We start from the raw sequence: 25,589 nt of genomic DNA on the forward strand, positions 1-25,589 counted from the left end.
TGCCTTCCTTCTGAACCTTTCTCATCGTATGTAAACGTACGGAAATGGTTTGCTGCGTAACGCCAAGCTGTTCTGCAAGCTTCTTTTCAGTTTGCGCAGAGTTTATATTCAGCAGTGCTTGCAATTCGTCCGTTTCAATCTTTTGAGGGCGTCCAGCACGTAGTTCATCTTCAAGACTGAAATCTCCTTGGCGAAATTTTTGATACCATCTTTTACATGTAGTATGACTTACAGTATTCTCTCCATATGCAGCACAAATCATTGCAGTGGCTTCAGCAGCATTTTTCTTCAGATGAAACGCGAAGTGGATGTAAAATCGAATATGCTTTTTTGTTATTGCCATCGTGAACACGACTGATTTTTGAGATTATGTGCATCAAACGCCAAACCGTATGGCATTTTAGAAGACCAAATGTCAACGCTTTAAAACCGCAAAAGGGCGGGAAGATATATAAAATTTAAATTGTTATTTCTGTTGTATGAAATCTAAAGCTCAGAGTATATATTAGGTATAAATTGGCTAAAAACATATTATTGAACAAAATTAGATTTATGTTACATGTCGCTGCAGATAAAATGTACGTGTCAAATGATAGAAAAGGAATAATAAATAGAAAATATATAAAGAATATAAACATATATAAAACACAAGAAATACAGTATAAAAATAAATTAACGTTGAATCAAATTTTAGAGAGAATTTTTTCTATTACAGTCACATATCATTTCCATATCAGTCTGCAAATTAATATGTTCTTTTGTCTTTTAATATGCAACACTTCCGAAATTAACCGTTTGTGTAAATGTGGTTCTCTGTCTAAAATTTCAACATTCTCAATCAAAATTGTGATTATATGCTAGTCTGTGGTCAGTTATAACGGAGTGGTTATTCATATTTCACCGGATATGATTCTTATGTTCAGAGATTCTGGAATCTAATTGTCTTTTGGTCTGTCCCACATACGATGCATCACAATTATCGCAATTAATTTTATAGACATTATTGTGAGTAGATGGTGAACAGAAGTCTTTGTAAACTTTAATAAAAGTGTTCAATTTATTGAGAGTGCAATATGCTAGTTTGACATTTAAGTCTCTAGTAATGTTCTTAAATTTTTGCAGGAACGTATGGTATGGTGAAAAAAGAAACTCTCTCAGGTTCGTCCATCTGCTCTGTGTTGTCGGAATTAGAATTAAGAAAAAATATTTTAAAGCGTTCGTGAAAGATCTTAAAATAAAATCAAGATCTTAAAGACAAAATTTGTGGATAACCATTATCCAATAAAATCTTAACTGCAAGATTTAAGTTTTTACAATAGAAAGTCGAGTGTGATAGTAAAATGACTCTGTCAACTAATCCTATGGCGGTGCCTCTTTTTTGACATACAGGGTGATTTGAGAGGAAATGTAAATATCTCCTCGAAAACGTCGATTTATGATGGTATATTATACCAATCGAAGATCAATTGATTGTCGACTAAGATTATGATAACGTCTAAGAAGTTGAGTCTATGTCCTACCTCCGATCTCCATTGTAAATTGTAAAAGGAAGATGTTAAATTGTGGAAGGTATTAAAAATGTTCAGAGTATGATTGAGTAAATCGGAGAGGACTGCCGAAGCAATGTCGTCAACATATTTAACAAAAAATGGAGGGGTAAATGACAAGGAATTAAGAGCTCTGGTTTCCAAGTCTTGTAATACTATGTCTGCTATGATGGTGAGAGAGGGGATCTCATGGGCGTATCGAATGTCTGTTGATAAAACACTTCGTTAAAGATGAAATAAATAGAATTTAATATAAATCTGACCGTAGTAATAAATTCAAATTTATTAGGTGTACAAAAAAGTTCTGAGCTTTAGATTTCATACAACCGAAATAACAATTTAAATTTTATATATCTTCCCGCCCTTTTGCGATCTTAAAGCGTTGACATTTGGCCTTTTAAAATGCCATACGATTTGGCGTTTGATGCACATAACCTCAAAAATCAGTAATGTTCACGATGGCAATAACAAAAGAGCATATTCGATTTTCCATCCACTTCGCGTTTCATCTGAAAAAAAATGCTGCTGAAGCCATTACAATGATTTGTGCTGCATATGGAGAGAACGCTGTAAGTCATACTACATGTAAAAGATGGTATCAAAAATTTCGCCAAGGAGATTTCAGTCTTGACAATGAACCGCGTGCTGGACGCCTTCAAAAGATTGAAACGGACGAATTGCAAGCACTGCTGGATATAAACTTTGCGCAAACTGAAAAGGAGCTTGCAGAACAGCTTGGCGTTACACAGCAAACCATTTCCGTACGTTTACATACGATGGGAAAGGTTCAGAAGGAAGGCAGATGGGTTCCGCATGAATTGTCCGAAGACAACAAAAATCGTCGGCGTGACACTACACTCACTTTGCTTTCAAAGTTCCGGAAAAAAGATTTTCTGCACAAAATCATTACAGGCGATAAAAAGTGGATTCTTTATGATAACCCTAAATGTAGAAAATCATGGGTTGACCCTAGTCGACATCGACGCCAAAGGCCATTATCTACGCCAAGAAGATTTTGCTCTGTATCTGGTGGGATTGGAAAGGTATGTTGTATTACGAGTTGTTACAACCAGATGAAACAATCACGGCAGATCGCTACCAACAACAATTGACCAATTTGAGCGATGCATTAGAAGAAAAGAGATCATTTACTGGCCAAGGACGTCGTAAAGTGATCTTGCTTCATAACAATGCTCGACTACATGTTGCGAAAGCGACTCAGGACCATAGCTTTGCGTTAGGCTGGGAACTCCTCCCGCACGCGGCGCATAGCCTAGACATGGCGCCTTCCGATTAGCTATTCCGGTCGCTGCAGCATCATTTGGCTGATACACATTTCGTGAGATTTGAAGAGATACGAAAATGCATTGATGACTTTTTCGCTTCGAAGCCGGTGAGCTTCTATCGTCAAGGAATTCGCAAGCTACCCGAAAGATGGCAAAAGGTCGTTGATGGCAAACGGGAAATATTTCGCTGATTAATATTTTTTTGTTTGTTTTTGAATAAAGATTGAATTTTACAAAAAAAAGCTCACAACTTTTTTGTACACCTAATAGATATGGAACAATTATCAGAAATGTAATTCCAGCTGGCAGAGATACTTTAAAGCTATTATTGATGTGGCTATGTGCAACAGGAAAACTTTTGAGCATTATGTGATGGATAAAAGCTAAAGGATAGCTAAATTACAAAGGGCTGTTGAGGGAAGAAACAATGAGTCGGAAAGGGCAATTAGGTTTATGGATTTTTGGAAATCCATATGCTCTTGGTAAAACTCCGTTACTGCATAATAAATGTCTGTAAATAGAGATTGATATGAACTCAGCATCTTTCCACCTCTTTAATAAATCTCGTAAATAAGAAATGAACTTTTTTGTTGGATCTTTTTTAACGACAGAATAAGTGTTATTATCATTTAATAGCTCTTTCATCTTTCTGAAGTATACATCTTTATCCAGCGCAACAATAATGTTTCCCTTATCCGCACGGATGACAATGAGATTATCATTGTGTAGAAACTCTCTGATAGTGGAAACTTCATTTAAGCGTGTATTAAATTCACATTTAAGGGTCGAATAATTAGGGAGATTGTTAATGATGTTTACTGAGCGGTTTCTGATCATTTGTATCATTTGTGTTAATGTAGGGAGTTTCAAGATTATTCTCAATGTTCTTAATGAATTCTGTGGTCAGTTTTTCATTGTTATTGATAGGGAGATTAAAGTTGTCATCCAGTTGTAAAAGACTCTGTACGTAAGAACAGGGGTGGAGGACAGGTTAACAAACCATTTTTCATTAATGTGTAAAAAAGAATGCTGTTCCTTCCTTTGGACGTGTGTGGGTCAATCACGATCTCCAAGTCACGATTCTGTGCGTTTTTTGAATTGATGGTTTAAAATAATTGGTGGTTTGAAATAAAAACAATGTTCCCTGACGAGGTGTGTGATTGAGTGGGGGAATTGTAGAAATAATGGATCGGTTTTATGTCATTAATTTTAATTCTATGTTTCGTCAATAAGTTATCAAATTTCTTGTTAAGTTTGTCATGTTGATTGATAAAAAATGTAACGGTCCTTGTTGCCTAGTGAAAAAAGAATTGCAGATAGATAAAGGGATATAACTGTCGCGATATAACAGCCGAGACAGTTTATAAATCTGAGTGTGTGTAGCTTCAATATGTAAGTAAGTGTTGGAGAGTTCAATCTACAGTAATTGCAGATGAGCTCTGAATTTATTTGTAAGTAATCTTTTTATAAGTATTTGCGCGTTCTTTCACATCGTCTCGCATAAAAGCCGCTCTGGTCATTTACAGGCATTATTGTAAATGCATCATAACTTCATGCCCGTACAATGTTGGGATTTTTCAACTTTCGATCCTGTAATCGAGGAGTTGGCCATCCTAGCAACTATTGTCATATGCCTTGAAGATGCATCGTAATATGAGAGATCTCCGGTTTTATGAACTTCGACATTTGTGGCCACAATGATTAAGATTTTGCGATGCGTCTTTTGTTTAATTATATTTATCTGTATATGTTAACTCTTGCGTTAATGAAGGCTAAAAGATTAGCCGAAACGTCCGCTCTACGCGTTATGTTACATTTCGTTCTATGCTTTATGTTGATTATATAATAAACTTATATGCGCTCTTAGTACTGGGCTCTTAGCGCTGGGCTCTTATTGCCATTATATCTCATTCTTAGATTCTAAAAGCTAACCATCATTTTATGTTACATATGTTATCCTCAAGTCATGTGTAATGTCCACTATAGTTCGTATGTTGTCTTCGATGGGAAGCAAAATAGGCCTTTGAAACAAGCAGCTCGTGCTACTAATTCGCACAGAAATTTGCCCTTAATCCTTGCTATTAAACATCAACTGAATATATGTGCTCGATTTTTATCAAAACAGCCTCTTGGTAATAAATTTTCTTTTGTTAAAACAGTTATACCTATTATACAATTAATCACAAAAGCAATTTTGTAAATCCACGTACAGAAGTTCATACTCAAAATATTGAAAGATTCTGGAGAGATATAAAAAATGTGTATAAAAATGTGTTACCTCGATATGGAACTTCTAAAGATCATTACGAACATTATTTGAACAAATTTATATTTAAACAGCATTACTCTTTAGAAGAACGTATTGATAAATTTTTTAATAATATAACTCATTTCCATTCATCATATCGTGATTAATAATGCATTTATTCAATGATAATATTATGAAAATAATTAACTGTGTGTTACTTATTGATGAATAAATTGTTCACTTTATTCTTTATTTTTTTGTTAATAACTTTTTAACGAACAGTGACCACCTAAAATCTTCTCAGGGTAGTGACAACATATGTCAAGGTTAAGGTCATTGGAAGTGGCTCCGTTTTTCTATACATTTACTTTATAACGACACCCGACTCACCCCCCTCAATTATTAACAATTATTAACAATGTTAAATGTCCCCGACCGATCAACCGTCGGGGCGCCGACACGGCGATCCTTCCGCGATCCCACCGTCGCGAAAAGCCCGTCGAACAGCGGACGCGGCAAACCGGTGATCACGCGGCTTCACGTGCGCGCCGCGTGAAACAATAGACACACGGTAAGGCCACCACCGCCGGCCCCGCTACCGACCGCGCCACCGAACATCCTCGCGGAATTCCCGAGCGCGTTCGGCGAATTATCGCGGGGATTCCGACAAAGACATCCCCTGGAACTACCCCGACCCGAGTCCGGCCGACCCGTTCCCGACGACTCCCGACCGATGGCCGGCTCGGGTATATTAAGCGAGTCCGGGAAATAAACGAGACCTATCTCCGGCGAGACAGTAACCAGTCCGACACTGCTCTCGATATTCCGAATCCTCTCCAGAAAAAGCGATCTAGGGTGCTACCTATCGTGCCAGGAGCTTCTGACCGATCGCTCCTCTAAATCCACCAGCGCACAAGTATTCACAGGTTGAGGAGCTTCTCAACCTGGGCTCCACAAAGAAAGCCCTTGTGCACATATTCCTCTGACGATCGAGAAGCAGGGAGCTTCCTGCATTCGAACCGTCATAGCCTTACACACAGCTGATCCGTCATAGCACTATACACAGCTGATCCGTCAAAACAAGACAGCCGAAATCCCCGCGCACCGTCGCGCCTGCGCCGCGTCTATCGAGGAACGCGACGAAATTCGGAAAACCGACCGCGAGCAAACGAGTGTATATAATACGTAAAAACTGCGCGTCTTTTCGCCGTACCAACGGCGAAATACCTGTAAATACTGTACATATAAAAACAGCCAGTCGGCATTGTAAATATAAACCTAGACATACCAAGAGACACGATATTTTATTTCTCGTACCGAATCCTGACCAAAAACCGATCGACGCTATCCTGCAGAACCGATCGACGCGGAGATAGAGACGTTTTAACTTGTATTTTCATTATGGTGCAACTTTTTAATATCACAACTTTTTTGAGTAAATTACATTTAGATTAATTATATTTTTCGTACAATTATATTTTTTATTAAAATACTTTATTTTTCGTTTACTATCCATTTTTATAAAGTAAAATTATATTGTGTTTAAGATTTTAAAATCTTTTGAATTTCATATCAATACTAATTTGTATTATAATTTTTCTACTTTTAACATCAAACCACTACGTACAACTTTATATAATTTCTGCATTTTTAACATCAAATCATAATGTGCAAATTTATATTTATATTTTACTTTCTTTTTGACATAATTTTTGAATATTATCAATTTTGGATATTATCTCTTTTTAAAAAAGTAAATTTAAAATAAGTTTCTTTCTGTATAATATATTTTTCATTTAATTAATTTTTTATTTAAATGTTTTTCAATCAATTTTTACTCAAAATTTATTTAATCAATATATTTCCATATATTGATGTCAACATATTTTAGTGCTTTCTTTTGCCTTTTTTAAAAAAAATGTTTTAGTAATCTACAATTTCTTTACAGAAATCAGAGGAGGAAGTAGAAAAAAATATAAAAAAAGTATTAAATTCCTCCGACAGCAAAAAAAGAAAAGAAATCCGGCAAGGTAATATACGTAATAGAAGCATTGTTTTTAATAATAATCTATCTATTCTATTTTATCTTTCATTTCAGAATATTTGTCAAATATGTAAGGAGAATGGAGAAGATAAAAAGATAAAATATTTAGTACAAAATGTGGCGTAGAAAAGCACATAAAAATTATCCACAATAAAAAAAGACGTTTGTGAGGAATACGGTAAAAAATATATATATAATAACGATAACTAATAAAGAAACACAAACTAAAAGAAAACTATTAAGAAAACCATAGAAAACCATTGTTCAATTACTAGAAATTAATTTTAATACGATTTTGTCATAGCATGCGTTTTTTTTATACATTTACTATTATTATTTATTACTTTTTATTTATTTTATATTTTATAAAAAGACAATATGCTTTAATAAAAACAATAAATAGTCAAGAACAAAAAAGAAAGCAAAAAAGATGTATGTGTGAACTGTTTGTGAACTGTGTGTGATGTTTTATAATTAGTCAACTGTTACATCCACCCCCTTATGAGGAAAAAGTCCTTATGAGTTGTTGGTAACGTTAGTTTTTAAAGTTTCAACCATTTAAAAGGGTATATCTCAAAACTGTAACAGGTAGGTAGGTAATTTCTTCATGCAGCGGCTGTTTCTCGCGCTTGGAGAACCATGTATAAATATGAGCAAAATCGTAGACAGCTGCGCGATCCACATGTCAAGAGGAAACGACGTTCCTGACACCAAACCGATGAAGAGATTAAAATCTGTTGAATTTAGGAATGAATGTTTTCTGCAGGTAAATACGCATCGATCTTCTCGAGACTCTCAGAGGAAAATGGAATAAGAGAACCAAATGTATAAGATAATAAATTCTCAATTTCTTTAAATCATTAATAAATACTCACAGTCATGACACCTCATTACTTAGAAATAAATAATATAATAAGTATTGTATTCTTATTTAATAATAAATATTTTATCTTAATTTACTGATGGTTAATTCCTTAATAGTATGTAATATATAGTATATATATATTAATAGTATATAATAGTAATTTTATCCTTATTCAATAATATTTTAAAGTTTATTTAATCATGTCTATTTTATTATAAATATATGATCATAATAAATATTTAATTTTGATTTTATTTTATTCATGATATAATCGAATAGAGTTGTCAAAATCATATCACGTATGTGTATTTTATGTTATATTTTTTATATAACAGTTATCTGTAGATATGAGTTCATATTAATAAGTTTAGAAATTAATGTTTAAGATATCTAGTATCATATATTTAATCTTTTATCCAGGAAACATTGTTGTAAACTTTTTAAAATAAATATAAAAGTAAAAGATATGATTTAATCAACGTGTCTGTGAAATTCACACGATGTTTTATCACTTTTAAAAACAACGATAGTTCTAGTAATATTTTTCGTAATTCAATATTTTCTTTCAAAGCATTGAGAAAAATAATGTGTAATTCTGATACATTGTAATGACAATATATTTTTCGAACAGCGTTTTATTGTAATAAATTTCAAATCGAGATTTTTTAGGATCCGGTAAATTTCTTTATTATTCGGTGAGAGAATGCTGCAAGGCGATAAAACGTTTTACGCCGCATGTTTCTCGTCCGATTCAAGATAACGAGACTCCTTTAATCTTTAATTTTTTGTCGGTCCCTGCGCCAAATACTTTGATGTACTTTGAAGGTAACGTCTCATTTCATGCAAACTCACAAATTATTGAGAGGCTTCCTTTTTAATAGTTCTAGAGTTCTTGATTAGGTTAAACAAATAGTTCTGCTCATTAAAGCGAAAAAAATCGAACAAAGTGAGACGCCAGATTCATCCTGCGTCTTACTTTGTCCTAGACGAGTTTTGAACACAAACGAAAGATTTTGAAAGATTTATAGTTTTACAAGAGTTCTATAAAGAGTTCTGTCATATAAAAATGAAAAAAAAATTTTGAATAAATTGAATTATCAGTGAAATAAACAAATTGAATTGAAACGCAGATCAATAATTCAGAATTCTGATTCACAACAAATATATTTTTCGTATAGTCCTAAACATATTAAAACATTTTCCAAAAAGTTCTAGGCATTGGCGATGACGTACAATTTTTAAATAAATAAATATCAGCCGAGTGTCACGTTCTTAGACGGAATGGTATGAGACGTTGATCGTAATCTCAGAGTTCCGGTTTAATAAATATACTTTTTTACATTGTTCTAAATATGTTAAAGCAATTTCTAAAAAGTTCTAGCCATTGGCGATGACATATGATTTTTAAATAAATAAATATCGGCCAAGCGTCACGTTCTTAAACGGAAAGGTATGAGACGTTGGTCGAAATTTCGGAGTTCTGATTTACTATATATACTTTTTAAATAGTTATAAACTTATTAAAGCGTTTTCTAAAAAATTCTAAGCATTGATGATAATGTACGACTTTTAAATAAATAAATAAATACCTGAGTGTAACGTATCTACACTGAAAGGTATGAGACTGGTCGAAATCTTGGAATTCTGATACGTGCTGGCGGTATAACTCTTTATATTAAAAAATGTTTTTTGGAAAATATAAAACTATGTAATTACTAGAAATATATTTTTTTGTATTTGTTTAGCATAAAAGAAAACGTTTTGAAATAAAGAAAATATTTTCTTACGTTGTTTATTTTTCATAAATAGAATTATATGTTAAAGAAATATTTTTCAAACAAAAAAAATATTTATCATTCGTACAATTTTCTTTTAACACATAAAGAATTCATTTTTTTAAGTCAAAGAATTCGAAATTTAATGTAAAAATATATTAATTCAAATTAAATAATTTTTATAATAAGTAACAAAATAATTTAGGTAATATTCTTTTAACTTAAATAATAAATTTATTTAATCCTAAACATTATTTTTTAAAGTTTAATAAAAAAATTATATGAAATAAATATTTCTCTGTATTTAATATTTGCTTTTTTATTGTCATTGTTAAATTTGTTTTGTCAAATAATTTATTTGTTAAAAAAACATTTTATTAAAAAACTGGATTAAATCATTTTGAATAAATACTTAGTTAGGAGTATACAAATAAATAAACTATTTAAATCAAATGTAATTTTTTTGAATATATTAAGTGTACAAAAAAATTCTGAGCTTTTTTTGTAAAATTCAATCTTTATTCAAAAACAAACAAAAAAATATTAATCAGCGAAATATTCCCGTTTGCATCAACGACCTTTTGCCATCTTTCGGGTAGCTTGCGAATTCCTTGACGATAGAAGCTCATTGATTTCGAAGCGATAAAATCATCAATGCATTTTCGTATCTCTTCAAATCTCACGAAATGTGTATCAGCCAAATGATGCTGCAGCGACCGGAATAGGTAGTAATCGGAAGGCGCCATGTCTGAGCTATACACCGCGTGCGGGAGAAATTCCTAGCCTAACGTAAAGATATGGTCCTGAGTCGCTTTCGCAACATATAGTCGAGCATTGTTATGAAGCAAGATCTTTACGACGTCCTCGGCCAGTAAATCGTCTCTTTTCTTCTAATGCATCGCTCAAATTGGTCAATTGTTGTTGGTAGCGGTCTGCCGTGATTGTTTCATCTGGTTGTAACAACTCGTAATACAACACACCTTTCCAATCCCACCAGATACAGAGCAAAACCTTTTTGGCGTGGATATTGGGCTTTGGCGTCGATGTCGAAGGTTGACCAGAGTCAACCCATGATTTTCTACGTTTAGGGTTACCATAAAGAATCCACTTTTTATCGCCTGTAATGATTTTGTGCAGAAAATCTTTTTTCCGGAACTTTGAAAGCAAAGTGAGTGCAGTATCACACCGACGATTTTTGTTGTCTTTGGACAATTCATGCGGAACCCATCTGCCTTCCTTCTGAACCTTTCCCATCGTATGTAAACGTACGGAAATGGTTTGCTGCGTAACGCCAAGCTGTTCTGCAAGCTCCTTTTCAGTTTGCGCAGAGTTTATATCCAGCAGTGCTTGCAATTCGTCTGTTTCAATCTTTTGAAGGAGTCCAGCACGCGGTTCATCTTCAAGGCTGAAATTTCCTTAGCGAAATTTTTGATACCATTTTTTACATATAGTATGACACAGCGTTCTCTCCATATGCAACACAAATCATTGCAATGGCTTCAGCAGCATTTTTCTTCAGATGAAACGCGAAGTGGATGGAAAATCGAATATGCTCTTTTGTTATTGCCGTCATGAACACTACTGATTTTTGAGGTTATATGCATCAAACGCCAAACCGTATGGCATTTTAGAAGGCCAAATGTCAACGCTTTAAAACCGCAAAAGGGAAGATATATAAAATTTAAATTGTTATTTCGGTTGTATGAAATCTAAAGCTCAGAACTTTTTTGTACACCTAATAATAAATTTTTTTCTCAGTGTAATAAATCAATATTAACATTTAAGTATAATTCCATAATATATATTATTTAATATAATTTATATTAATATTCTTTATCAATATGCGTATTGTGCGTATTGTGTATTATGCGTATTGTGTATTTATTTAATCATTTTTCAAAATCTGTACCTCTGATAAGCTAAAGCTATGTATTGTAGATAAATTGTTGTACAGGATGTAAACTCAAATTTTGTAAATAAATTCCTTGAGAATTCGCGAATTTCCAAGAATTTTAATCAAAATTCCAGAGAATTTATAAAATTTGTTAAGACAGTCTTAAAATAAATTTATTTTATCACACAAGCTCTTTAATATTCTTTAATCATTATTTAATTATAAAAAAAAACTATATGAGATTTGAATATTAAATTGAGGAATACTAAAGGAAATAATATGAAGGGTTGTATAACAATTTGTCCATAATACATGGATTTAGCTTATCGGAAATACTTTGAAAAATAGTTAAATACACAACGCATAATGATGAAGAATATCATTATAAATTATATTAATTAAATAATGTATATTATAAAACTATACACTAAAAAGTTAATATTGATTTGTTAGTTACAAAATTAATCTATATACGCAGGGTATTTCATTTTAAGTAATATGATCGATTATCTCGCGAATCGATGATTTTATTGAAAAAATTTTTGAACGAAAGTTGCATGGCTTGAAGGGGAACACATGATGGAAATGTGGACTTGACCTTGAGTGACCTTGTCAAAATCAGGTCAAAATCACGTCATTAATGTTTTTTTAAAAAACCTCTATTTTTATTAACCTCTATTTTTTAAAATCTCTATTTTTATTACATATTCTTGTAGCTTATCTCGAGAGCTTTCCAAAACACTATAATAAAGTTACGTTTCATTGAATACTTTCCGAGTTATGGAGCTTGAAGGTTACAGTACCGCCGGCGTTATCCATGTATGCATGCGCGTGTGAGCAGGATTCTTACGCGCACATGTCTCCCCGATCTTTTTTTTTTTTTTTTGATCAAAGGCAGGAGAAATGCATTACGCACACTTAGAGAGCAACCGTTCCCCCTAGATAGTGTGGGACTCATCCGTTATGCGGAAATACCCACTAAAACCCCTCCTTACATACACATGACATCATTAAAGGGAAACAACCTCGGAACGCCGGAGGACACAACTTCAAGGTTGCCCCAGTCATAACTGAAGAACAGTAACTACATGCACGGCTGACAAAAACACAATTAGGCTTACCCGAATGGGTCTCTATTATAGGACGTCACGAGAAGCGCCGGCAGGAGAAGAAAAAGAGGGCTCCCCACCCACATCTCTCGGCATCCACACCACGCTTATAAGGAAGTGAACCACAACACACACCAACCACCAACATCATAGATATTAAATTAACGAATTAAACAAATAATTAATTAACACTGACGACTTCTAGAGTTAGCAGATGACGAGGATGGTTAGTACCGGATCAGCACGCACAGAGGCACGCGCCAATCAGGACAACGAGGACGAGCAAGGACGCAACGCGAGATGTGCCCAATGAAAGGAGAATGCGATCAGCCGCGAGAGACCAATCCCATTACTCCCCCGAACAGGAGACCGACACGTCAAAGGACGCGACGCTATTTAGTCGGATCCTCCACCGCCAACTGTCTCCTCCTCTCTGCATCCTCCTTAATACACATAATCTCTTCTGAGAAGGAGGAAACTACCCCCCAATTCTCCTCGCCAGAAAACAAAATGGGGACCAGCGTATCATCCCTAAGAGTGTTCTCCACTATCAGCGCCAGGTCGTCCCGCCAGAAAGACCAGGCGTCGCAATCCGACAGGATATGGGACGCATCATCTCTACCACGCTCGCAGTGTTCGCATCCATCGGAGTAGTACTTCCCGATCCGTTTGAGGTAAACGCTAAAGCATCCGTGGCCAGTAAGGAGCTGAGTCATCCTGTACGTGAGTACAGTTCCCGAAGCCTCGCGTCATCCATCGATAAAATGGGGAAGTATCATGACCCTAACACGTTGAGCGAGATCATCAGGGCCCAACCCCTCGATGTGTGCCTTCCACATATTGAGCATTATCTCGTTGCCCTTATCCTTTATGGCCGCGCGAGCTCTATTCGAGATTCTACAATTGTTTCTCCGCTCAATCTGCTAGATAGTATTGAAAACATACAGTCTGTTCTCTGCAATGAATCGAAACGGAGGGATCCTAGCGAGCAATGTAGCCGCAATGTACGAGACAATACGCCGAGATAACTCGGATTGCCACCCGATGCTGCACCCGAAGCACCAAACGCATGTTACGATTGGTAAAAATTTGATTTTTCGCCCACACAGGGGCCGCATAGAGCAAAACAGAATGTATGACGCTCGCATACAGCATACGCTTCGCACTCGAGGGGCCACGCAAATTAGGTATCAAAGCATTAAGGGCATCAAGAAATCTCTCCGCCCTGACCGCCACATTGTTAAGGTGTTCCGAAAAGCGCCAATGAGTATCAATGATAACAAGATATTTCATGGTATCTCCCGTGATCACCCGAGTCCAGAGTGAACTGGAGAGGTCCGGGATCAGCCCTTCGAGGGCTAAAAAGTAAAACTTCGGTCTTGATCGGAGAGACCTCCAGGCCCAATCCTCGAATGTGCTGCATGACAACTTCGCACACCAAATTGACCTTATTACGCAGAAATTGCCTCGACTTGCTCATCACAAGTAATAAAGTGTCGTCCGCGAAGCAGACCATACAAGTACCCATCGGTAATCCCAAGTTCAGAATCTCGTCATAGATGATTATTCACAACAGGGGACCCAACACCGAGCCCTGTGGAATCCCGCAAGTCACGCCATAATTAAGTGCTGCACCGCTACCTTTAACCGCAACGACAGATCGACTTGACAAATAGTCGTTGACGATATTTATCAGATAAGCTGGTATCCCTTTGTTCGCCAACGCAGAAACAATCCGGTTCCACGGCAAGAAGTTAAATGCATTCTTAATATTTATACTGATGGCCAAGCAAAACTTGCCCTCAGCAGTATAACCGTCTACAATGTCACGTGTTTGTACGTGGTTAATCGCGTTGCAAGTCGATCTACCAGATCTAAACCCAAATTGATTCGGATTGATCATCGTTAGTAAGGGATCGCATAAATTCCATCAGCCTACCAGCAATAACGTGCTCCAATAATTTGCTCAAATCACTCAACAGGCAAATAGGCCTGAACGAGGATAGAAAATCATCCGTCTTACCGGGCTTGCGTATAAGCACGAGTCGCGCTCGCTTCCACATAGGTGGGAAAACCTCCTCCCTCAGACATTTAGTAAAACATACAGACATATAACTAGGGTTGACTGACTGGGTCATTTGGGCAATACCGGCAGTAATGCCATCGAGACCAGGCGCAGCCCTACGCGAACATGATTTTTTAAGCCAGATCAATTTCTACCTCGGAAACCTCCGGGATAAGGCTAATATCTACAGCGGGTTTGACCCAGACAATCGTGTCCCTAGTAGGAAACAATAAACGAACAATCTCCTCGACGTTAGACAACGGGAGATAGTCTATCGGAAATAGCGGTTCGCGATCCCGGATACGACGCATAACAATTCTATACGGACGACCCCAGAGGTCTCCTTCGATCTCGTTAATCAGCTCACTCCATGCGCCCTGCTGATCGCCTTCTTGAGTTGTTTCGTGCACCTTGTGTATGCACGACATAACTCGCTGACGAGGCTTTCTGGGGAACTCCCTCTTCGACATGCCCTGGTGGGACGCCTCTTCGTTCTAATGCAATCTCTGTGTATCATGGCGATATCACCAGATCACCAGTAAACTCTTCTGTGGAAACGAGTTCTCACCTTTCATATAGAAGCGTCACACGCATCAGAAATATCCTGAGACAGTTGGGCAGCGTCCGACCTGCATCCATCGAGAGAATAGGACCATCATCTCTCTGGAGTACCGGTCGTGGGGATTCGAAAGAATACATGTATATATGTATATTGTAATATATATATATATATATATATATGTATCATTGTATTGTTGACGTGTTATTCTAAATACGTTATTTGCGATAAATATCATCACATGCCTCGGTAGTCGAAAGGATAAGATGCCTGCCCGGTAAGCAGGAGATCCAAGTTCGATTCCTGGCTGAGGTGGTATTTTTTCGCAAAATAATTACGAATTTTCACGACTGGTTCGTGGTCGGGCCCCGCCGTGACGCACACCCTCCCTTCTTATTTGGACCGCACTCATCTCGGATATATCCCCGTCTATAAGAGAGGAGGTTATAGAAAAGGCCTCCTCAAACTTCTCCACATTTACCTCTGAGGAACTCCAACCTTTAACAAGGCATCTAACGTAAGGTCCATTGCGGCAAGGACGAAGAATGGACTAATACAAAGAATTGTGGTCCGAGAGCGAGCAATAGGGAGGCATCAACCCTACAACAAAAGTCTCGAGCACCGCCGCCAGGAATCAAACACAGGTCCACAACGGATTTACCCTGCGGTCTCTCGCAAGTCGGAATCTCAAGGAAGTTTGCCACCACCAACCCAACCACGTCGATCCACTCCTCCAAAATCACTCCCCAGACAGTGGTGATACGGTCACCCCAACTGGTGGATCGAGCATTAAAATCATCGGCCACTACGGTTCTGGATAACACGCCGAGATCAACCGTACACGAGAAATCGTCGAGGAGAGAATTAAACTCCGCGAGGAATCTACTAGGGGGGGAGTAATAACTAAAAATCCGCGTGTCGTTAGCCTCCACGGCAACATAGTCATTTCGGCGATACAACAATTTAGTCGAGATGTTACCTCTGTTGTTCAAAACTAGAATGGCACAGTTATAGTTCAACGATGTGTACCACATACCTGCACCAGTAGTCTTATATGGCTCCGAGATCACCGCGATATAGGTCCTACGCTCAATTATCCTGCGAATCAAAAAATCCTGGGCCCTCCTATCGTGATTAACATTGATTTGAATAACTTTATTCATTATTCATTATTCATTATTCAAATCCATAGCTATCCCCTCCACCGGCGTCAGTCTCCGAACTGGCTTGAACTTCCCGGGAAACTTTGCTACCCCACATCGAAGACTACCTATTCTGTGATTATGCTGTATGCCGGTCTCAAAGCACAGCACGCACCTCAAAACGCCCCGACACTGCTTCAAAATATGACCCTTTTCCCTACACTTATAACACGACCCCGAACGGTCTGCCTCACTCTTACCCTGGAAACTCAGATGACCGAACTCCAGGCAGCGGTAGCACTGAGTCTGCTTCTGCGGCATCAGAGTCACTCCAATCATGGACCATCCAATGAAGATCTTGCCCTCCCAAGCAAGTCTCAGTGCAGCAACCAGGGGATACTTCACCCACACAATGTTAAGCCTATTCGCCAGTTTCAAGGGATCACAAGGAATGACTGCGTCCAACTTGCATCCAGTAAAGTCGGCTATAGCCCTGAAAATCTCCTCCTTTACGATAGAGTCGTCCAGCCCAGCCAGTCTAATCTCCGCCATCCTTTCTGGACGAGACACTCTAACACTGGGACTTACTACCTGTTTCACCTTCTCGGCCAAGAGATCCGCCTTGGCCGGATTATCCTTTCCCTGTACCTCAATGAGGATATCCCTAGATCCCGTATATCTGGTTCTAGAGCGCTGGATACCCTGTTGCTTGAGAGAGATCATTTCTCTGATCTTACGAAACGACTCAGGGATCACACTCTTGTCTTTAAAGTTAATCACTACCGAGGATCGGGGAGGCCGACGCCTGTTCCCAGGAACAGCTCTCCCGAGCCAGACTCATCTCCTCCTTTCCCTTTCCTTCCATGAGGGGTTTCCCTTCCCCCACTCTCCAGACTAGAGTGGGAGGAGGAAGTGAATCCCTCCCTACCTTCCCAGAAGCTCTCTTCCTCTTCGGCTTCCTTCCAATCACCCTCCACTCACCATCAGTATCCGTGGCGGAAGGTGGAAACATGTCTGTGGCCGATGGATCAGACGTGTCTATAGTCACCCTTCTCGATAGAGATGACCGGGGCTTACCGGTAATCGGTTCCTGATGTACTTTCCTTAATTCCGACCTTTCTTGATGTTATAGGTGCATTCACCGGGACAACGGAAGGGTCATGCCCGATGATCGTAGAAGACCTCGGAGCACTAAAGAAGCCCTGCGCCGTGAACAGCTCCACCATGTGGCTAAAAACGGCAGAGACCACCCTCTCTTCCATCACAGGTAAGCTATACTCACTTTTCTCACCGAGGGATGAGGTAGCACCTCGCTATACGTCTTCCTTCCAACATTTTCGGAGGACTTCCGCGAGGAGCCAACAGGACGCCGAGGGGGGGGGGCGAGATCTCCCCCCCGGCACTCCAGAGACATCCAGTGGTCTCTCGGATCGTTCTCTCGTTCTTCTAGATTCCAAAAGACGTTTGTTCTCTTTCTTCAAGGTGTTAACCTCCTCCGTCAGCGACTTGACCTCCCTCGAGAGGGAGACCACCGTGCGTCTAAGATTGTCATCTTCCACCTTCGCCTCAGCCTTTCTAACAAGTTCTTCCGATATTATCTTCATTTTTCCGAAAAAGGATCTGAATTTACCATGAAATTCGCTCTTTATCTTCGTACATCTAGAACGAAGGGACTCGGCCTCGTCTGCAAAATATATCAATCTCGCCCTCAGATGCATAGTAGGCATTCGCAAGTCAACCGGGTCGAGAATCGATTCCTCTTCCCCTTTTACTCCATCGCCAGAGTCATCACTGTCAATGACTACCGCATTCCTTTTTTTTGCAGAACGAGATCCAACGCTACTGGCCGTTGATATCTGGTCCTCCTCCGGTCAAGCCATATTTCAGCCCAGCTCTCCAGTCGGCCATGTCGTCGCCGCCTCTCTAGGAACCGGCTTGTACGGACCCCAGTAATTGGGGCCAGGAGGACGACCTCTCCGCTTGGCCAAGACCAACTCGCCCTGTGACACGGAACGCGACGAGCGTTCGTCCAACGTAGGAAAAGGAGGAACAAAGTCCCCCATACTGAGCCTCCTCGGGGAATCCAGAGGTAGGCGCTCCACGCTCACTCTGACCTCCTCATTTCCAACTCGAATTCTCGAGAACCAACTGGAGTAGCCATACTTTTGTCCATGTTAAATGCCTCGGTCGACTTAAATGATCCATCCGGTGAATTGGCTTATTGAGGATCCATTTCTATATAATGTTTATAAAGCGGTTCGCCCATCATGGGAGCCCTACCGCGGTAGGGCTGCTTCTCCGCTGAAAAAAAATCCCTAGCGAAGAGTACAGAAGCCGAGAAGCGGCTTGTCAGGCGGCCCACCCTATCTGCACTAAAGATGACTCTACTGAAAAAGGATACGGGATAGGCCCGCGCCATAAGTGTTAAAGGTTTAACGTCACCCCTATTACACGGATCCGTACCCCTCCGAAGGGCGGACATCCGTGCCTCAGGCTAGACGGTGCTGCAATTTGCCCTATGCAGCTCCGGGTATGGGAGAATACTGGCCACATAACTCCCCACATACACGCCTTCGAATCCCCTTCAACCCCGATATAGGCTCTAGTCACTGGAGGGAGAGCGGCAATCGCGACATGGGGGTTCACAGGATCTTTGCCCGCAGTCTCCCGGAGGAGACTACGGGACTTACGGTTACCCATATTACTACCCCAGAGGCCGCGACACCAGCCTCAATCCTCCAGCCCGGTCGGGGGGCAACTACTCCCCCCTTGGTTAGTCTACCGGGAATATCCAGGGATCTTCCACCGTGTCTCATGCAAACAAACACATTCACTCGCTCCCATTCACTCCAGCTCGGGTATTGCGGATGCGCGAGGCCCGTACTGCCTCCCTCCCTCATGGGAGGGACGCAGCCCCTGCAAACGCGATCTATCCACACTGCTTGACATACGCTCACGCGTACAAAATTGAATCCAATCCTTTCCAATTGAATGATTCAACTTTCTTCTTTTTTTCGTATAGCTTTTTCTTACAATTTTTTTACATTAGTAGGCTTTTTCAAAGCTTTTTTCAAAATGGCCGCTTACAGTTCAAATGAAATCGTTAACATTATTCTTGTGCTTGGTGAAGCTGGATGAAATTATTATAGAGCAGAAAGATTGTATCGTAATAGATATCCGTTTAGAAGACATCCAAATGTAATACAGATAAGAAAAATTTTATTACGAGAGCGTAGAAGAATCCGTAAGAGAAACCGCAAGCAAATAAATGCTAAAGATGACATTAATGATCCGCGTGTATTAGCAGTGCTAGCAATGATAAACTTGAATCCTTCGACTAGATTTCGACTAGAGAACTGCAACTAATTTAGAAATTCCTTATGTGGAGGATTTTACAAAGACATAAATTCCATCCCTATCATATCACTTTAATCCAAAATGTAAGTGAAAATGATATGAGGCTAAGAAGACAATTTTGTCGTTGGGCATTACGAATGATAAGAGAAGATTCAACTTTTTTCCAGTATGTTTTCTTCAGACGAAGCCTCATTTCATAACAATGGACAACTCAGCAGGCATAACTCATTATTGGTCCATATACAATTCTCACTGGTGTGACGTCCTGAGAGATCCTGGTAGATCGGACGGAGTTGAAATCAATAGATCCTCGACAGCTACTCACACGTTATTTGTGAGATTCTTTTCCATGCGGTTAAGAGGGTAAAACCTCAGGATTAGATACTGCGAAAGAAGTAGGTAACAGGAATGTCGAAATGACTTTTATTTTCAGGAAAGAGTTTTCGATTTTGGGAATAAGGAATAATATAATATCACACTTGTGGTATTTGAATTGGAATTTATTCACTGTTATAAATGATATATATATACATATATATATATATATTTATATATATATATATATATTTATATATATATATATATATTTATATATTTAGCGAATGCGAGTGGAAGTACAAGTGCAAAAATGTACGTGCGTGTACAAGTGCGAATGCAAATGCGAATAAAATGCAAATATGTAAGTGTCCGTGGATGTGAATCGTAAGTGCGAAATGGGAAATGCGCAAAGGTATCGTCGCTTGAGGTTTTTATATGTTGCCAAAACATGGAAGTAAGGGTTGTTACGTCGCAGGCGGTGGCGAGATTGCCAAAGCAAATCGCCACGTGGCACTGGACCAAGGCGGGAATACGCTCGCCTCTCGGCGACGCTGCCAGCGATCGAGCGGCAAATCGCCAACAGCGGTTCGGAAGAATTAAGGAATTAAGGAATTAAGGAGTACGAAACCCTGATTATACTGCTCAAATCCGCGGGAACCCCTCCGATAATGTCAGCCGCGAATTATTAAGTTCTCAGGAAATTTCAGTGAATTACACGGCTAACGTTGCGTTTAACCAGACGTTGGGCGATTATTAGACTGTAAGCGGATCAGTGCAACAGAGAAGTTGGTTAGCCGGCGCGATAGGATGCCGTCGGGAGCGGGATTGGTCTCGTCGAGGTAGTATCGCCCGCAGATGTTCTCTATAACGTTGCCTAATTCCCTGAGCACTTCTAGAGACACAGTAAAAACTTCGGTGCAGTCAGGGCAGAGCTCAATGTCGCGGACTATTACAAGACTAGCGCGGCAGCAATCGCAATGATCCCGGGCGGAAGTATACCCGAACTGGAACGCGTGGGCCAATTCAAGACGATACGTAAGAGTTCCCTCTGGTATTTCTTCCTTACATCGAAAGCAAAGATATTCGGCACTATTAGGGAGTAACTCGGCGATAGCGTCGTCCACGCGTCGATATCCGAACGTGGTAAGGCAACGCACCGTGCTCCTACGGTATCTGTATACGGCGGCCGGGTGAGTGCGCGAATCTCGTGGCTCGAGAAAGCAAGGCGGGCACATTACGTCAAATAACGGGAATTAATATTACGCGGCGAATATTCAATATTAAAATGATATTACGAAACTGGAATATTTCCGTGCGTAGCGATAAACCGGCTCAAAACCCTACATGCCTTAGGAGAAAGTGGCAAGGGCGGCAAAAAAGGGTCGGTCGTAAAACCCTTCCGGTCGGGCGATGCAACTATGCGACGGTCGGTCGACGCGAACAAAACGAGTGACGCAACCCGAAAGAATCTTGAACGCGAGTACTCTTATATTCATTCACGTCTAATTCCTTTATACTCTATATTTTATTGAAACGTATGCAAGATGGGAACGCGAAAGCAACCGGGAATAAAACTTGATGTATGATTTTCACCTACCTTTCGGTGTCCGCTCTGCGCAGATACTCCTCGAGGGAGATGCGTGGTCCGAAACTGCTTCCCTGGTAAGCTGCTACGGGGGTGGACGGGGCCGGTAAGGCGCTCCAGAGGCGGTCGTGCACGAGAAGTTCGTACTCGCCGTCGTAACTCACTTCCTCGCCGATGATCGCGTTATGATCGTAAATCGCGGCCACGTGGAGGTCGTATTCAAGCCGCCGAAGTGCGTTGTTACGACCCGCGCGATTCCTCCGTGCTTTAGGCATTCGGCAGAGGCTCCAGGCGTATATTGTATTTAATTAAAAGATTAGAATTACCGCGTGCTCGAAGTCCAATGTTTCCTTCGTGGTAAGTGCGGATAACGCACAACATCTTGCCCCCGGAAACGATTGGAATTCTCGCTTTAACTGCTAATTATTCGGTAAAATAAGGTTTGAGTTGTTAATGCCCGTTGCCTCTTTAGCCTCGCGAACACTTCCGATTTCTCGCGGCGATAGGAAGGATGATGCAATGAATGACACGTGGCGAATACACTGTACTTACTATATTCAAATATTCATGAATCGAATTACACTCGCGTAACACTTGGTTAAATTTAGAGCAATACAAAATTTAGAATTATACAAATGATCACTTAATTAACTTAACTAGATTGAGACGAAATAGAATTGACTTAAAATTAGAATTGGAATTGGGATTAGATTTGGATTGACACTCGCACGATGTGTACTACTCGACGGCGCGTACAAGAGTGAACGAGCATGGCCGCGCGTTGTAACGCGTGCCTGCGGCGGCGCTGTTGCGCAACGTGGCGGTAGCGTGGGTACGCCAACGCACGTGGCGCAAGATGGCGGATGGCGTGGGCACGCCAAAGCACGTGGCGCAAGATGGCGGATGGCGTGGGTACGCCAAAGCACGTGGCGCAAGATGGCGGATGGCGTGGGTACGCCAAAGCACGTGGCGCTCGCGACGGTCATAGCCTATAAAGCTAGACCAGACGCACATATCTATAATGGTCGTTGGTCGGCCAATCAGCGCGCGGCTGACTGGAGATGATGCGCAACAGCAACGCGAGCCTTATCGTAGTATTAATAATTTTACAATTATTTAGGTTCATTGTTAGCATGATTTATTTATTATTATTATTTAATTTTATTACTTATATTTATTACAGTGTATATTCACTGGCGGTAAGGCGCAACGCGTGATATGTCAACGGCAGGAGAGCCGGTTGTTGCCAACTTTGGCTTGAATAGTGGCGCTTCTGCGCAGGTGGGAAAAGGGGAAGGAAAAGAAATTTTTACGTTGGCTCTCCTGACGTTACACATGCGCCCCGCACCGTCCCGCATTGCGCCACGACCGCGTCCATAAGCGCGTAACCAACCCCGCGCTGCGCCGTTACCTGACCACCGAATTCTTTTCCTATTCTTTTATATTCCCCGCTCCGATTCCTTATCATCCCAAAAAACCAATTAGATCCGATCCTTTTCTCCACTCCTGAGACAAGGGATGTTAACTCCCGAGATCAACTAATCCGACCGATCCGATTGAAAAATACCGAGGTCGATCTCGAGTATAAAAAGGCATCGCTCTCCATAGGGAATTATCCTGTTCCACGCTGGCCTTCTGAGAGCACGTCTCAAAGAAAGCGAATTTCCGAATCGAGTCTGGTAAAACGCTTGAGTTCTGTTGGGGCTCTCCCCAACGCGCCAAGTTCGCTTGAGCTGGCCGAAAGCCGTCTCCGAGCTTTTCACGGCAAGTCGAGAGCTGCTCGGATGTCCCCAGCGCATCGAGTCCGTTCGATCCAACTCCGCCGTCTCTGAATTCCATCGCCGGGTATCGAGATTCTCCCCGTACCATCGATCAATTCCGAGCACCGGGGTACATCCCGGTCGGCCGAGTTCACTCAGTACCGACACCTCCTGTCACAGCTGGGGCCCTCCCCGGCTGACCGAACCCACTCGGCACTCTCACGACAGACGAGGGATACACCCCCTCCCCCCTGTTAGCCAAGTTCTCTCGGCAGGGAACGGGCCCATCCGTTCTCCGACCTGAACGGTTCAAATACCCCGCGAACATTTCACCCTCGCGACAACGCCCGCAACACGCGTACGCGCTTTAAATCACCGCAGATTTAAAGGCCCGCGACGAGCACATGCGACACCGCCACCGCCGCGCGCGCCCCGCGCCCCCGAATTCCGCGCAGCGACTAGTATCGCGCCAATCGCCGGAGCGATACCTCATTTGTATCAAAACAGTACACACGTGCCGATCGCCGTCTCGCCCATTCATGGCCAATTCTGTTCGCGAAGATTTGTGCATTCCATCGCATCAACCACTGTTAATCTTTCTTTGACTGAATAAACCATTGTTACCATATAATTATCGCCTAACAACTCGATCAAATTGATAATCAAATTTCTGTCTCCAATGTCCTCGCTTCCCTCTCCTGGTAACCGACTGACCGCTATCCGCGCCGGAAAACGAAACCGTTTTATAATTTTAAGTGCAATTTTTAGTTTCTAGTTTAACCAATAATCGTAATAAAAATATATCACTTTGACGAATTTCGGAAAAATCATTTATTACTTGAGTTAACTGTGTTAATCTTTATGTGCGTTCGATAGTTTGTAAGAATTATAATAGTTGATAAAATGTTTTACATCGTATTGATTTTGATAATCTTTGTACCAGAGAATAATTTGATTAAGATATTGTTAAACTATAAATTTAATTTCAGTTTGTTACAGCAATTGTAAATTGGCTCAATACATTCGGGGCGAATGCAGCATCAGAATGGCCGAGCTGTAAGAAATTTATTGTACACATCCGCAAAATCTCGGTGGTCCGCTTCCGCGCGATCTCCGCGTTATTAGGCGAAATTGACGACTTTACAAATGTATTGTTCACCTCATCAAACGACGACGCCTCGCTTTTCTCTGATCCTCTTTTCTCACACTTCTGAATGGCTTTTGCGTCCACACTTTCCTGCACTGTCCTGCGGAAAGTGATTTCCTCGCGATCCTGCGGCGACACGGCACAGTCATCGCCCCCTTCTTTTTCCGAAATTAGCGCCGCAGCACGATCAGCCGACAAACCTTTAGTTTACGCGCGTTTATGGCTTGCATCTAGGACCCGCATAGCCTTCGACCCTGCGAGTAATTTAAAAGAGCGATTTCTTCTTCATGGCTTGGCTTGTGATCCGCGAGGGTTCCTCTACAATGAGTCGATTTCTCGACAACAGGTAGCTATCTCCTCCGGTTCGACATTACTTCCCCTTCGGATTTCTAATCAGCCTTTCAAAATTCGAGGTCTCCTCGCAGTCTTGCGTGGAGTGGCGCCTCTCCTTCAGTCGTTCTTTCATTCCCAAATGAAGAGTGGAAGTATGCTCAAAAGAAGGAGAAAAAAAAATAAAACTTCTGATACAATAAATAAAATTATTCCTAAATGTAAACCTTCATAGACTTTAAGAAAATGAAATGAAAAGTTGATTCTCGAATAACATCTCGTCATCATTGATATATATATATATAAAGTAGTGTACAAGGAATTAAAAGAATAATGATGTAACAGAGCATCCGAAAGATGCTCCGTTACTAGCGCGCGCTAATGCGGCCCGCGCCATCCAAGGCCGCCCGAACACTCCCGACCGCGACCGACCGACACACGCGCGCCGGCGAGCTGTCATGCATCAACGACGTGACAGCTATTGTTTCTTAACAAATGATAACCAACTAAACGGTGACACGTGGCGCGGATACGGGTATAAATACCCGACAAATTTTA

General features: G+C 40.5%; 3 protein-coding genes and 1 pseudogene across 6 annotated transcripts in view; 1 reads left to right on the forward strand and 3 right to left on the reverse strand.

Annotated features, from left to right (window-relative positions):
- The window catches only part of LOC148938038 (uncharacterized), a 98,317-nt gene extending 76,611 nt beyond the window's left edge, over positions 1-21,706 (forward strand). For 2 of the 4 annotated variants that reach the window (XR_016139689.1, XM_089078675.1), the window contains exons 1-2: positions 14,413-17,801; positions 18,360-21,706. Coding sequence is in view for 2 of the 4 variants with exons in the window: in XM_089078675.1 (XP_088934801.1) it covers positions 17,702-17,801; positions 18,360-18,487 (228 nt within the window). In the remaining 2 variants the exon portion in view is untranslated. Of the gene's footprint in view, positions 1-14,412; positions 17,802-18,359 lie in introns of those variants that run through there. The other 2 variants (XR_016139690.1, XM_089078677.1) reach the window with 2 other exon arrangements.
- On the reverse strand, positions 1,241-12,854 carry LOC148938039 (uncharacterized; annotated as a pseudogene).
- On the reverse strand, positions 13,161-13,484 carry LOC105422747 (uncharacterized). The gene has a single exon (XM_011632243.2). It carries the CDS (start codon positions 13,482-13,484, stop codon positions 13,161-13,163), a length of 324 nt encoding a protein of 107 aa, XP_011630545.2.
- LOC148938040 (uncharacterized) lies at positions 15,905-16,555 on the reverse strand. The gene is made up of 2 exons (XM_089083319.1): positions 16,429-16,555; positions 15,905-16,386 (listed from the first exon to the last, which is right to left on the reverse strand). The coding sequence occupies exons 1-2, from the start codon at positions 16,553-16,555 to the stop codon at positions 15,905-15,907; spliced, it is 609 nt and encodes a 202-aa protein (XP_088939445.1).
- Positions 21,707-25,589: the final 3,883 nt, after the last annotated feature.

This window comes from Pogonomyrmex barbatus, unplaced genomic scaffold (assembly GCF_055798465.1).
Source record: "Pogonomyrmex barbatus isolate J1 unplaced genomic scaffold, ASM5579846v1 scaffold1, whole genome shotgun sequence".
NCBI lineage: Eukaryota > Metazoa > Arthropoda > Insecta > Hymenoptera > Formicidae > Pogonomyrmex > Pogonomyrmex barbatus.

Excerpts from the sequence above, each read along its gene's own strand:
- LOC105422747 (XM_011632243.2), bottom strand. The coding sequence starts at position 13,484 with ATGACTCAGCTCCTTACTGGCCACGGATGCTTTAGCGTTTACCTCAAA.
- LOC148938040 (XM_089083319.1), bottom strand. The coding sequence starts at position 16,555 with ATGAATAAAGTTATTCAAATCAATGTTAATCACGATAGGAGGGCCCAG. Across the intron at positions 16,387-16,428 it reads ATATAAGACTACTGGTGCAG|TTTTGAACAACAGAGGTAAC; the intron begins GTATGTGGTACA and ends GTGCCATTCTAG.